This window comes from Leuresthes tenuis, unplaced genomic scaffold, assembly GCF_036924035.1.
Source record: "Leuresthes tenuis unplaced genomic scaffold, fLeuTen1.0.hap1 SCAF_2, whole genome shotgun sequence".
In the NCBI taxonomy this organism is placed as follows: domain Eukaryota; kingdom Metazoa; phylum Chordata; class Actinopteri; order Atheriniformes; family Atherinopsidae; genus Leuresthes; species Leuresthes tenuis.
Window position 1 is genome coordinate 4,579,951 of NW_027325356.1, and position 14,344 is coordinate 4,594,294.

General features: G+C 38.8%; 2 protein-coding genes across 2 annotated transcripts; one reads left to right on the forward strand and one right to left on the reverse strand.

The window, feature by feature from the left end:
* Nucleotides 1-2,906: 2,906 nt before the first annotated feature.
* LOC140301485 (low choriolytic enzyme-like) lies at nucleotides 2,907-6,281 on the forward strand. The gene is made up of 8 exons (XM_072379948.1): nucleotides 2,907-3,121; nucleotides 3,231-3,261; nucleotides 3,351-3,401; nucleotides 3,718-3,855; nucleotides 4,476-4,596; nucleotides 5,033-5,211; nucleotides 5,483-5,564; nucleotides 5,804-6,281. The coding sequence occupies exons 1-8, from the start codon at nucleotides 3,068-3,070 to the stop codon at nucleotides 5,931-5,933; spliced, it is 786 nt and encodes a 261-aa protein (XP_072236049.1). The 5' UTR covers nucleotides 2,907-3,067; the 3' UTR covers nucleotides 5,934-6,281.
* Nucleotides 6,282-8,379: 2,098 nt separating this feature from the next.
* LOC140301486 (high choriolytic enzyme 1-like) lies at nucleotides 8,380-11,694 on the reverse strand. The gene is made up of 8 exons (XM_072379949.1): nucleotides 11,509-11,694; nucleotides 11,375-11,405; nucleotides 11,244-11,285; nucleotides 10,473-10,610; nucleotides 10,246-10,366; nucleotides 9,521-9,699; nucleotides 9,153-9,234; nucleotides 8,380-8,901 (listed from the first exon to the last, which is right to left on the reverse strand). The coding sequence occupies exons 1-8, from the start codon at nucleotides 11,560-11,562 to the stop codon at nucleotides 8,775-8,777; spliced, it is 774 nt and encodes a 257-aa protein (XP_072236050.1). The 5' UTR covers nucleotides 11,563-11,694; the 3' UTR covers nucleotides 8,380-8,774.
* Nucleotides 11,695-14,344: the final 2,650 nt, after the last annotated feature.

The following is a 14,344-nucleotide window of genomic DNA, read 5'->3' on the forward strand; positions in this document are numbered from 1 at the left end:
GATTCACTTATCACACTGTAAACTCTTAAGCCACAACCTGCAGAAAAAGGTAAAGATAAGTTACCCACCACCTTTCATACCATATATGCCAAACAGATTTACTTTGCCCATCAACTGCTTATTTATTTAATTTCGTTACAATATTTAACATGTAATAGTGCCGAACGGGATCGGGGGACAGGGAAAAAGGAAGAGCAAAGAAGAAGAAACAGAACAGAAATAGAAGGAAAAACAGACAACCAGCTGCTACACCTGTAAAAATAAACAGAATTGCACCTGGTGGCGCAGATAAGCAGATAAGCAGAGAAAAACATACAAAAACACACACAAGTAGCTGCAATAACATACAACACAACTGTGGATATAGGTGACCTCAAACCAAGCGTAGCGACCATGCTACTGGGCAAATGAATGTGTGTGTGTGCATGAACATGCAATACACATGGCAGAGGTCCCACATGATAACCATGCTTAGTTATGAGTGTATAAGTGAGGGCCCAAGCCACCAGCAGCCCCCACGGAGCACAGAACCCGGGAAGCCCACTGCAGTAACAACCACACATCCTCCCAGAAGACCACAGAGGAAGCCCCCGGACAGAACCCCCATAAGCATAGGGAAGAGGCCCCCCCGGGAACCAGGCCCCCGCCACCCAGACACCTAAGAGCCGGAGCGCCCCCAAATCCCCCGGCAGAGGCCCCACCCAATACCTGAGAGGGCCAGGCGCCCCAGACAGCCAAGGATAGTGGACCAGCACATGCCCCTGTTCCCCTGGCCAAGTGCCCTGGGAGTGAAGACGTGCCCACAGGTGGAACCCCCCCATTAGGAACAGCACAAGCAGGCCAGAGGACAGCAAGTCCCAGACCAAGGCCCAGTCACCACATCAATCAGATAAGGACGAAAAAAAAATAGTACTACTACTACTACTACTACTAATAATAATAATAATAAAAAAGAGGCATAAATCTGACTACAAAGGGGAATTCTCTCACCAAGAGGGGATTTGTTTCAAACAACGGCTAACACGAGAACATAGGGTGTGGCTAAAATCAGACAGGAAAAATGGACAGGCATCGGCCATGACATCCACTCAGATTACCAGGATTTTGTAGGTTAAAAGGAACCAGCTGTGTGTTGTTAATCATTACTCTTATGATAGCATTCCCAATTTTATGGTATGAAACATGGATTAACAAAAAACAAGATGATGCAGGACAGAGTACCACCACTACTCCCTTGACACAGCAGGTTCCACACAGAGATTTGGTTTAGACCACATACAAATAGAATGATATGAAGAAATATAAAAAATATTAAAACATTCATACATATAGTGCTTGTACACACGTAGAGACGTGATACTTATAGCTACATATCGGAATACAATTACATAGTTAGGGGAGCTGTCAAGTTACAGCATATTGTAACAATTTAATTTTCTTGTAAGATATTGGTTGGTGTTTTCTTTTTTTCTCAGGATGACATCTGGGAGACCAACCTAGAGGGACTAGCTGTCCAGGGACCCCAACGCTAGGAATAGACAATGAATGGACAATGAAAATGGACTGTGGGCTCCTGGACAGGACAATACTATAACAGGAAAACTGATTTAAGATACCAAAGTTGGAAACTAAGTTGCACGGCTATTCCACTGCAAATGCATTGATATTTTAGTGTAGTGCCATTTTATATATCTTTAGGTTATGACATTAGATTTTGCTTTGATTAAGTTATAATCTCTGATATTGTAATCTTTGATGCTATAATCTTGGTTGTTGCTATGAACCATTTTAATCTGCTTATGGATTGTAAACATCTATGTTTCCCTTGGTGCTATAACGCTTTGGTATATCTTACTCTCTGTAGTACGGTAGGAGCCACACTTTGTGGACATTAAAACATTTAATGTCCACAAAGTGTGTTAACAGGATGGAACCGGACAGAATTGGCCATAAGGGTCCTAAAATTAGACAGTAATGGTAATTATTAGTATAAAACAGGGATTTCTTGCTTAGATTGGCTCAAGAGCGAGATTCCCTTTGGCCGTCCACTCTTTTTCCCCACCTTTTACGTTGGGTGTTTCTTTATCGAATGGACGAAGGCTGACCTGCAGGTTCCCAACAGGGACACACAGGATTCATAGGTGATAAAGACATGATTGTTTTGCCATATTAGGAGAGTGATGAGCTGTGTGGCTGGAAGGAGACCTGTAGACTGGTTTTACCATAGCCGAATTTGGTGTAATTACTCAATAGATTTAGCTTACTTTGTCTAAATTAGTTAAAATAATGTGCGCATAGGTACTTAAACAGGATCTAAGCTATTTAGTTGACTATGAAGTTGAGGATCTAAATTCAGTTAGGATGTTTAGCTACAGATGATGTTGAACAATGAGGCCCAGGTCCGCGGATAGGGTAAAGTCACTTGCTAGGACATATATTTGGGACATATTTTCATTTTTCGGGATTCTAAGTAGTCCCGAGGGAAAATAAAAATGTAGTGTCTGATAGTTACCAGCTGTGTAGGAGTACAGGAAATCTCAAGATAGGAAATTCATATTGTCGAACATAAAACATTTTGATAATAACACACTCCCCATTAGTGCATCCAGAAGAGGCTCACCAGATATGTATACCTTATCTTCTGACTATGGGCCTGTGGATGAGGACGCTCATCACCTTCAGGGTCACCACAGTAGCTTAACATGAAGTGTTGCAAGACAACTTTAAAAGATTACAACAACGTCTGGCTCCTTGGAAGCAAAATATTAATGAATGAGAAGTGGCTAAAGACTTCCTCTATATAGTTATGCAGTTTCCTTCTTTTAAAATTATTGCCCCCTTTGTTTTGAAAATCAACCTATCAGAAACAAAGTATTGGAACGATAACTGATGTGGACAGACAACCTCAACCACAGGTTGAGCTGCTTATAAACAGAAGAGCTGAGCATCAGCTGCATCCAGACTCAGACTACAACAGATAAACTTCTCAAAGTCATTGATAATTTCTATTTTTTCTATTAGGCTTCTCTCCTTCAACACTTGTGTTCAGCTGTGGAGGATTGCCATCATGTCCCCAGCTTTTCTCTTCCTCCTCATCCTCTCAGTGATGGATGTCTCTCTGGTAAGATGGTCTCTGAACTCTGTGACTGTGATGGAGACTAAGTGCTGTCCTGTGATTACTATTCATATAAAAATATATACATTAATGTGCTTTTTTTTTGCAATTGCAGAGTGCACTGACCGTCTATGAAGATCAAAGTGGTGAGTTGAACAGTAAAGGATATCCACATGTCAGACATGTAGCATGTGGATATTTTAAACCTAAAGTATTTGTATCCTGTTTTCCTCAGATGAATCTATGGACTTATCTGAAATCATCCCAAGACCCAAAATTGACAAACGTAGGACACAAGCTTCGGATTATAAATTTACTGGATGGACTGAAAAGATTTTCTTAGGAATACTACCGAACATCTGCCACATGGTTTCTCTTTGCTTGATATCAAATCTGCTATTTTTGACCAGATGCCTTAAAAGATGTGAAAAAGTGTATTCTTTTCACTGTCATCTGAAATCTTATAGATTCGTAATCACAAAAACAGTAACAGACCAAAATATGTTGAAAAAAAAAATGTAGTAGTCTGACATGTTTTTCATCTATAAATTAGAGATGTATTTCTTTGATATTCATAGAAGTATTTTTGTGTTGTGTGACAGGGACACCAATGCTGGAGGGAGACATTGCTATACCAGATACTTTAAACAGGAATGCAGACCAATGCACTGCCAGAGGCTGCAAGTGGCCTAAAACTGGATGCTACGTCTATGTACCCTATTACATCTCCACTGACTACAGTAAGCAGCCCTGACTTTGACTTACATGAGCCAGACAAGTCACCACTAGTGTAGTGGCAAACTTCAATATTTACTTCAAAGCCAAGACTTTATTTATTAGCAGTAGGCTGGTACAGCTGGCTTGACTCATATGTTACTGTTTTGTGTTCCTTGAACTACTCATAAACCACCATATTCATGTTGTAGTTTCACTGTTTTATTTCTCCTTGATGAATCCAGATATTTCCATTAACACACATCCAAGCTTTTCTTGGTTTTCACAACGGTCCACAACATCTTTAAAGTAACGGTGACATCTGAAGTTGACTGTCAAAAAAACTTTTTTCCATGTACCTATTAGCACTCTGCTAATCCACGTTTTTACCTTTTCCAAAAGTTCTTCATAATCATGCAAAGTGCACGTGCACCTAATGCAGTACGCATGAACAGCGCCTACTTCAGGTGCAATGGTAAATTTGAAACTTGTACGATAATATCATAACAACCAAACCACTAGAAAACATGCTCTTATCTACAATAAAATCTCAACTCTCTTTAACGTAATATTGGAACCTACAAGTAGTTTAATTTTATTAGAGTAAGATCTACGGGACTTTCAAGCAAATCAAACCTCTTTTCAGCTTCGAAGGAGCGCGACATCATTATTAGAGGCCTGCAGAGCTTCAGCCAGTTCACCTGCATTCGCCTCATCCCTTGGAGTTCTAATCATCGTGATTACCTCTACTTTAGCTCTAAATCTGGGTAAAAACACACACAAACATACGCACCTGTGCTAAAATGAAAAGAGAAGACTGAAAAATCCTAAGTGGTCAGATTATTACTGCTTTAATTAATTTTTATCTAAGTATACCTTGTCTCACATAAGAAAAGGATGTAGGTACTCCTTCAGTTTGGATATGTGTTTGACTATCTGTGCTTATCATATTCCAATGACTTAAACCTTCAAACCTGATAAATTTATCTTTGTATGAAATGAATATATTAAAGAAGTAGTCTGTACAGCGATAAAAAGTTTTATTACAAGTTAGATACTAACTACAAGCATTTAGCCTTTAGCTGCAGAAGAATGACATGAGTTGTGTGGTATTGCACCTTAAGCAGGAAACTCCTCACAAACAACACAAGAAACTGAAAACATTACCATCAAACAACTCTTTTTCTCGTGTATACATGTCAGATGTTGGTCTTACGTAGGTCGTCAAGCTGGAGGACAGTACATCTCCTTGGAGAAAAATGGCTGTTTGTACCACTCCACGGTGCAGCATGAAGTTCTTCACGCTCTGGGCTTCAACCACGAGCAGGTCCGCTCTGATAGAGACAAATATGTTCGGATCCTCACAGAGAACATTGAGGAAGGTCAGTTCACGCACAAACGTTTAGTTTCAGTGTTCCGTCTTTATTAGTTGTAGGTCTACGGATTTCAAGACTGAACACATGATTATGATATATTTTAAAGTATTTGTACAACCTGTGCTCATTTGTGTTTTACCAATGTTTCGGGATGACTTTGTAATAGTGTATTTGAGTTATGAAAGTCGAAAATGTTCTGACAGCATTATATTTGAACTAAAGAAGAAACTTTCAAAAGTTGTGACTGACTATTTTGTCTGTTTTGACAACTGGACAGGAAAAGCATTCGCTTTTGAAAAAAAGCCGACAAACAACCTGAAGACTCCCTATGACTTTAACTCTGTCATGCAATACCACAAGTAAGTTGTTGAGCCCGTGCATGGATGCACAGGGTCATGCCTGCTGTGCTGTTATGTGTGTAGTACTTAGGGAGATTTTGCCTGACATGGTTATTTTGTTCTGATACTGATGGGGATGAGTATTCCATATTTGAGTCTTAAAGGGCAAAGAGATCACGCAAGTTCAGCATTTAGTCATTGTGCAACAAAAAAAATACAATAATGTGGTTTTCATCATTTTTAATTGTGTCTTTTCAAAGGTATGCCTTCTCCAAAAATGGGAAGCCAACCATCGTTGCCAAGTGCGACCCTAACCTTAACTTCGGACATGCCAAGAAAATGAGCAAGAATGACATCCTCCGTGTCAACAGGCTTTACAAATGCTATTAGAAAGAAATACCCTGCAATATCTCAACGGAATAAAGTGATACTGTTGATGAGAACATAATAGATAGGTTGCTTCATGCTTCTCTTTTGGCAAAAATGGATCAGCTTCAGGAAATCTGCTGGATTGTATTCCATCTCTTTGTGTTGAGGTCAAACTTGTCTTGGTAACTATTAGTAAGGATTTCAAAGCCATCCGGCTGCTGTAATCTGATTAAATGCATACGTCTGCTTTTTGTTTAGCTTTGATATGAGGATAACTGATGAAGTTGTCGTCTTGTCGCCTTTAAGAAAGAACTAACCTTGCTTGAAAAACTAAGTCTGAATAAATCAAAAGGCAAAATGTTTCTTCTGTTATTCTGCGCTGTGAACATTTTCTGAATCTTGAGTGAAAAACATGTTTGTAGTTAGGCTTTGAGGCTGCTTTCCATAATGCCAAATATGTCCTCTGTTACAGTGTCATGATCATTCAGTTTTACATTCATTTGTCCCAAACACATTGGGCCTCATTCACCAACAGTTCTTGAGAAGAAATGTGCTCTGAAATCATACTGATGCACTTTTTAAGAAGACATTCACCAATGTTTTCTCATCCAGGATTTGTTCTTTGGTAAGAACTTATCAGATTTTTTTAATAATGTTTAACTTTAAAATGAATAACATTTATTTATTAATCAATTAGTGGCCTTTCCTCATCACAGGCCTGCTCACAAAACTCCATATTTACTGAGCAGTATTCCCCAACAGAGGGAGCAAATCCTTCATGACCATGCAGACTTTTTTGCAGGGAGGGCTGAGTAACTACTTGGACATTTTAAGCTACCAAGAGCTGTTCTCACGGACCTTAGCAATCGTTTGGAGCCAGCACTGCAGAGCCATACCCACTGGTCCAACTCTGTTTCACCATATGTGTGTTAGGGCTTGTGGGTTTTTGGTTTTTAGTGTTTTGTTTCTATTCTGCTTTCTTGTCATTTAGTCCTTTAAGAAAATTCTTCAGAAGATATTGGTGAATGGGGCTCATTGTTCCAGAGTTTTATTCGTCCAGATCTTTTCTGACAGCAAAATGGAACTAAAGTCTTGATAATGATACTAACTGATACTGTCTCAGCTTTATCTGTCAAAACCACTTCTTGTTTCCTCTTGATTGACACAGTTCTGAAGACATGAAGAAATACTTGAGAACAGGAGGCACCCTGTTGACTGTTCTGGTTGGTAAACAAAAGAATGAATAAGCGGAAAGGAGCGACTGAAATGAGTTTCCTTCAGAGGCTGGCTGGGCTCAGCGTTTGAGATAGGGGGAGGAGCTCTATAATCCGGAGTGAACTTGGAGTAAAGTTGCTGCTCCTCCGCATCTAAATGAATCAGTTGAGATGGTTTGGGCATCTGGTTAGGACGCGTCCTTGATTATATGTCCCTTCTGGCCAGGGAGTGCCTCGGGATCCCCAGGAGGGGATTGTCGTTGGGGAGAGGGATGTCTGGGTTTCTTCCCTAAACCTGTTGACCTCGGATAAGCGGAGGACAATAGATGCATGACCCACACCAATAGCACCCTTTTAACCTTTTGTGGGACATTAGGTGAAAAGTGACTTATACAAAGTGAACCTAAACTTATTCTCTTATCTGCTATCTTGACAGTATGTAGGTACTTAAGACCAGCTCTCCTTTGACCTTCTAAAAACTACACAACTCAACATATTCATGCATTAGTTTTCACTGTGAGAACTTTCTCTATTTTTTATACATCAATAATATTTAATTGAGATAATGAAAGCAGAACATTTACTCTGAGAGTCATGTTTTCATATTGTAGATAAGGAACTTTTTTCCAGCGCCGCATTTTCCTGTTTTTACATTCACTCTCAAAGACTCACTGAAGAGATAAATGCAACATTTCCTCATTAAAGATGTTGATTTTTTTTTTAGAACTGTTGATCATCTGCTTGCATACAACTGATATAGCTGGGACGTATATATAGATGAAAAATATGTCTAATGTTTTTCTTACTGCTATAATTCACATTATATTCTGAGTATAAATTTATAGGCACAATCTGGCTGAATGAAAATGTTACTTTTGCAAGATTGGTTAGTTATCTTTTGTACTTTTAACTGACATAAGTAATACAGGGCTGTCATTAAAGACTAAATAATTCATGTCCAATTTATTAATACTCACTGTATATCCACAGCTGGTTTGTTGAGTTGGGACAATAACTGCAGGTCATGAAAATCTTTCATAAGAAACATATAAAACTTAATCTTAAGACGTGCTGTATGAGTGTGTGTGAGTGGGGTGAATGCGGCATGTAGTGAAGCGCTTTGACTGGTCAGTTAGTCTAGAAAAGCGCTATACAAGTACAAGTCCAAGTCCAAGTCCATTCATTTCAGAGGAAGCTACTAGTTCACATTCTGTATGACAGACAATGTTCGCAGTGCAACATGACAACAGAAACATTTTGCTTTTAGATTTATTCAGACATTTTTTTCAAGCGATATTTTTGTGCCAGACTATTATTTCTTCAGGGTGACAGGATGTTGAACAATAAGCTCATCTGTCATCCCTGAATAAAAGCACAGAAGAAGCAGGCAAATGCATTCAATCCGATTACAGCAGTTTGATGGCTTACATATCCTCACTGATGGTTACCAGGTCAAGTTTGGCCTCAACAGAAAGAGATGGAATACAAGTTTCCCTGCACCTGACGTATCTGGAGCCCAACACTTTATGCCACAGAGTGCTGATTAAAAAAATCATGAAATACAATGAGAAGCAGGAAGCAGCCTATCTATTATGTTCTCATCAACAATATAACTTCATTCCGTTGAGATATTGCAGGGTGTTCCTTTCTAGCATCTGTAAAGCCTGTTGATGCGGAGGATGTCATTGCTGCTCATTTTCGTGGCATGTCCGAATTTAAGGTTAGGGTCGCACTTGGCAATGATGGTTGGCTTCCCGTTTTTGGAGAAGGCATCACTTTAAAAAGACACAATGAAAAATGATGAAACATTATTGTAGTTTTTATTTTGCAGATTGACTCTTTTCTATGACCTCTTTGCTCCTCCAGACTCAGATGTGGAATACGTTCTATAATACTACCAACACACTATGTCAGGTTCTATCTTTCGTCCCTACCACACATAACAGAGCACCAGGCAGTGAGAACAGAAAAGAGCGTCAACCCATCGTTTATTGTCACATGCATGGATATTTTCATAAAAACTCACTTGCTGTATTCCATGATCGATTTGAAGTCGTAGGGAGTCTTCAAGTTGTTTGTCTGCTTTTTTTTGAAATTGTGCTTTTTTCCTGTCCAGGTATCAAGAACAGACAAGTATTCAGTGACAGTTCTGGAACGATTGATCCTCAGTTCAAATGCAGACAGCTCTACAGTCCAATACATGCTGTCAGAATATTTGTGGCTCATAACTTAAATACACTGTTTCAAAGTTAATTTGAAACCTTGGAAAACACTGCTGTGTACAGATTGTATACTTATAGATATATGTATACGTATTCAACACATGACGAGTCCTTTTATCAGCATAACTCATAGAAAGAACTCTAAACTGAAAGCTTTTGTGTGTGAGCTGACCTTTTTTAATGTTCTGGGTGAGGATCCATACATAATTGTCTCTATCAGAGCGGACCTGCTCGTGGTTGAAGCCCAAAGCGTGAAACACCTCATGCTGCACCGTGGTGGTGTACAAACAACCTCTTTTCTGCAGAGAGATCTTCTGTCCACCAGGCTGCTTACCAATGTAGGACCAACACCTGACATGTACACAGTGGAAAAATGAGCAGGCATTGCTGATGACATGTTTGAAGGTAATGTTTTTAGTTTCTTGTGTTGTTTAGGTGAATTTTGAAGTTAGTTGGTCAAACAAAGGGGTTTCCTGCTAAGATGCAATACCACAAAACTCATGTCATTCATCTGCAGCTGCAGCTAAAATGCTTATAGTTAGTATCTAACTGATAATAAAACTAATGGAAATTCTTTTTATCCCTGTACAGAGTACTTCTTTATTACATTTCAATCAAATATTTCCAAACAAATGTAAATTTATCAAGTTGATGCTGCATTTATCTGATTTTAGTAATGAGAATGTATTAGAAGCACAGATAGTCAAACACACTGCTTAACTCAAGGATGACATGAGCACCTACATCCTTTATTTCATGTAGGAGCAGTAATACTACAACAAATACATTCACTGCATCCACTAAAGGTCATTAAACATTAATTATCTGGTCACTGAGGATGTTTCAGTTGTGTGTATTTATCTTAGCACAGGTTTCTGAGTTTGCGTGTGTTTTTACCCAGTGCCACAGAAGAAATGGATGTAATTACGATCACCCGATTTCCAAGGGGTAAAGCGAATGCAGGTACGCTGGCTGATTTCCTGCAGGGCATTAGTGATGATGTTGCGCTCCTTCGAATCTACAGACAAGTTTAACAACTGTTTAAAAGCCGAAAGCCATAAATAACAAAGCAAAGCTAGCTGTGACTTGTCTGGTTTATATAAGGCAAAGTCAGGGCTGCTTACTGTACTCTGTGCCGATGTAATAGGGTACATAGACGTAGCATCCAGTTTTAGGCCACTTGCAGCCTTTGGCAGTGCATGGGTCTGCATTCCTGCTTGAAATATCCGGTATAGCAATGTCTCCCTCCAGCATTGGTGTCCCTGTCACACAACAAAAGCACTTCTATGAATATTCCAACCAGCGTGATGGTAAATTAATGCATGCATTGTCTTAGCTCTATATATGGGAAAGTTTTATATGTTTCTTATGAAAGATTTTCATGACCTTCAGTTATTGTCCCAACTCAACAAACAACACTGTGTGAGCAAAGTATCTTCTTACGGTAACGGGCTGATAGCAACACTGTGTTGTCTTTCCCATTTGTATAAAGACTCCCTGTAGCTATAGACCTTTGTCTCTATCTCTGCAGACTGCCATGCTTTCTGTATGACTGACGGATCTTTCTTGCAAGAAATAAATAACTAGTTGTTCTTCTCTGATTCAGAACATTTTCACAACACCACAAATATCAAAGATCTCTAATTTATAGATGACAAACATGTCAGACTACCACTTTTTCCCCAACATTTGGTCTGTCACTGTTTTTGTTACCTGATTACTAATCTATACGATGTAAGATAACATCTTTTAAGACATCTTGTCAAAAATAGCAGATTTGACATGAAGCAAAGAGAAGCCATGTGGCAGATGTTTGATAACATTCCTAAGAAAATCTTTTCAGTCAGTCAATCAATTGTCTTCATTTTGTGAAATTATTTTTCAACATATGTCACCTTTTGGTCTTGGGAGGATTTCAGATAAGTCCATAGATTCATCTGAGGAAAACAGGATACAAATACTTTAGGTTTAAAATATCCACATGCTACATGTCTGACATGTGGATATCCTTTACTGTTCAACTCACCACTTTGATCTTCATAGACGGTCGGTGCACTCTGCAATTGCGAAACAAATTGCGAATGAATGTATATATCTTTATATGAATAGTAATCACAGGACAGCACAGACACATCACAGACAGTTCAGAGTCCATCTTACCAGAGAGACATCCATCACTGAGAGGATGAGGAGGAAGAGAAAAGCTGGGGACATGATGGCAATCCTCCACAGCTGAACACAAGTGTTGAAGGAGAGAAGCCTAAAAAAAAGAAGAGAAATTATCAATGACTTTGAAAAGTTTATCTGTTGTCGTCTGAGTCTGGATGCAGCTGATGCTCAGCTCTTCTCTTTATAAGCAGCTCAACCTGTGGTTGAGGTTGTCTGTCCACATCAGTCATCGTTCCAATACTTTGTTTCTGATTGGTTGATTTTAAAAACCGAGGGGGCAATCATTTTAAAAGAAGTAAACTGCAGAACTGTGCAGAGGAAGTATTTAGACACTTCTCATGTATTAAAAATATACTACCAAGGAGCTAGATGTTGTTGTAATCTTTTAAAGTTGTCTTGCAACACTTCTACAGGTTCTTCTACCGGAGTTTTGTTTAACATGTTAAGCTACTTAACACTGACCTGTGAAATATTCAAGCACAAAAAGGCACCTAACTCAACAGAAGAGCTACTGTAACTTAAATTGCTGATCAATGCTGGTTCCAATAGAACAACAGGCAGAACACACAGTGTGTATTGTGTATGGGACGATGTAGCTGCTGATCAGTCAGGGTGGGTCTTGATATGTGTCCACCACCGAAGCATTTTCACTGGACACACAAGCATCAGAAGTAGACCATGGAGCAATGGAAGAAGCACGGTCTGATTAGTTACATGTTTATTTTTTACTTTTTTTTTTATGTAATGTGCCATGTGTCCCTTACCTGGGAAAGACATGGCACCAGGGTGACCTCTTGGTAGAAGGAAAGTTCAACATGTGAGGTATTGTGCATGTTGATCTGAAAGACCTTGGTTCCTACCATCACCTGGATGTTATTTTGACACATTTCACCCCAACATTGTGGTTGACTAAGTACATCCATCAACGTTATTTCCTGATCTTTTAATGGATTAGTGCACTACCACAGTGAAAAAATAGTTCAAGAACAGTTTTTTCTGAGTTTGAGTTCTCCAGATCTCGATCCACACAAGCATCTGTGGGTTGTGCTGGATAAACAAGTCCAACTGACGAAGGTTTTGCCTCACAACTTTCTGGACTTATTGTATCCGCTACTGACGAACTGGTGCCAGATACCCGTGTACCTTCAGAGGTATACAAGTCTATACCTTTATGGGACAGGGTTGTTTTGAATTAGAAAAATCTATTTCTTTCTTTCCATCACTACCCAGATCAGGGGAGTGATCAGTCATGTTCTCATGTATTACTTCATGTATTTCTTAATGCCTTCAAAACTGTCTCAATCAAGAGGAAACAAGAAGTTTGTGGTTTTGACAGATGAAGCTGAAACAGTATCAATCTGTGAAAAAAAGGAAATGAGAAAAAAAAAAACTGACCACGTAACCCACATTGGTTTCCTTGTCTTTGTGGGCCTGTTTGGGCAAATGTACTGCAAACTTATGTTCAGAAAACTGATTAGTTCTCATTGCAGAGCACTTTCAAGGAGACTTAGAGACTTTAGTTTTGAAAATAATTTACAAGCAGATAACATTTCAAACAAGTGTCGACTTGCACTACCTCTGATTTTTTTTTTTTTTTAAGTTTTTACCAAGCTGGAGAAGCTATTGTCTTTTTGTAAATTTCAGCTTTTGTTATTTAATATTTTGTTTTCCAGTGGATTATTTATTGTTAAGGTTGTTTTACTGGTGCACCACTATCAAATAAATAAGTAATTCAGTATATTTATATCCGTTTATTTTTTAAAACAGGTCAAGTCTGATGTTTCCTTGCACAAAAGAATGATCCCAGAATTTTCCACACAATGAAACTTACAGTTTGTTACCGTATGTTTTTCTGTATCAGATCGGTATCTGAGGTGAAAATAGCGGATCGGTGCATCCCTGAATATTACTTTATTGTCATGTCGTCACATGAAATTACTCCTCTGCCTTTGACCCATCCAGGTTGAACAGGGTGATATTCATGGAGACAGATGCCATGCACTGGAGCGGTGGGGAGCATGGGGGTACGGTGCCTTGCTCAAGGGCACCTTGGCCATGGCCTGCCACCCCTCCAGCTGTCAGTCCACAAATCTTTTTTTTTTTGAGTGTGAATCGAACCGCCGACCTTCCAGCGCTTATTGGACCCACTCTAACCACTGAGCTTTTTTAATGTTTAAAGTATAGGAGCGTTTTTCTCCACCACTGTATGTTATATTTTATACATTTACACTGAAAGACGTGCAGAAGTGATACATACAACATCTTCACTTTAAAATTAGAATTTTGAAAATAGATTTTCTTACTATCAACGTGTCTTTGAGCAGAACATAGTTTGCACCGCTCCAAGAAACAGATATTCATTTGTACTGATGGGATGAGAACAGATATGAAGGTCCTCTGTGTATCCTTCAATAAACGTGTAAGAAAGACACCAATAAACTACTTTTCTGTACATTTACAGAAAATAAAAGAACATTACTGCAACCTTATGATAGATATTTTGTATTTTATTTGAGTCTTCGATGATACAAGGTTGTTAAATGTCAACATAGAGAAAAGGAAAGAAGAAGAAGTTCTGTGGAAGTTATCCTGATAACATTCGTTTTTACAAGGCAGACAAGGATATATTACTTTTTAGATAGCTGTCTAGCCCTGTCTATCATCTGCTTGAACACAATTAATATAGATTTGTACGTTACATGTGAGAACACTTACCCAAAATGTTTAAAAGGTAGTTTGACAAATAATGTCTTTTTGCTTTTGGAAGTTGGGTTAGTTGTACTTTTAACAAACTCAAATTTAAATGAAAGGTCTTTACAAGTATTGA

What these genes read in the sequence shown, in the direction of transcription:
- LOC140301486 (XM_072379949.1), bottom strand. Translation starts at nt 11,562, where the DNA reads ATGTCCCCAGCTTTTCTCTTCCTCCTCATCCTCTCAGTGATGGATGTC. An exon ending in CAGTGATGGATGTCTCTCTG is followed by an intron (nt 11,406 to 11,508) that starts GTAAGATGGACT and finishes TCGCAATTGCAG; the next exon opens with AGTGCACCGACCGTCTATGA. An exon ending in CGTCTATGAAGATCAAAGTG is followed by an intron (nt 11,286 to 11,374) that starts GTGAGTTGAACA and finishes TGTTTTCCTCAG; the next exon opens with ATGAATCTATGGACTTATCT.
- LOC140301485 (XM_072379948.1), top strand. Translation starts at nt 3,068, where the DNA reads ATGTCCCCAGCTTTTCTCTTCCTCCTCATCCTCTCAGTGATGGATGTC. An exon ending in CGTCTATGAAGATCAAAGTG is followed by an intron (nt 3,262 to 3,350) that starts GTGAGTTGAACA and finishes TGTTTTCCTCAG; the next exon opens with ATGAATCTATGGACTTATCT. An exon ending in TTACATCTCCACTGACTACA is followed by an intron (nt 3,856 to 4,475) that starts GTAAGCAGCCCT and finishes ACCTCTTTTCAG; the next exon opens with CTTCGAAGGAGCGCGACATC.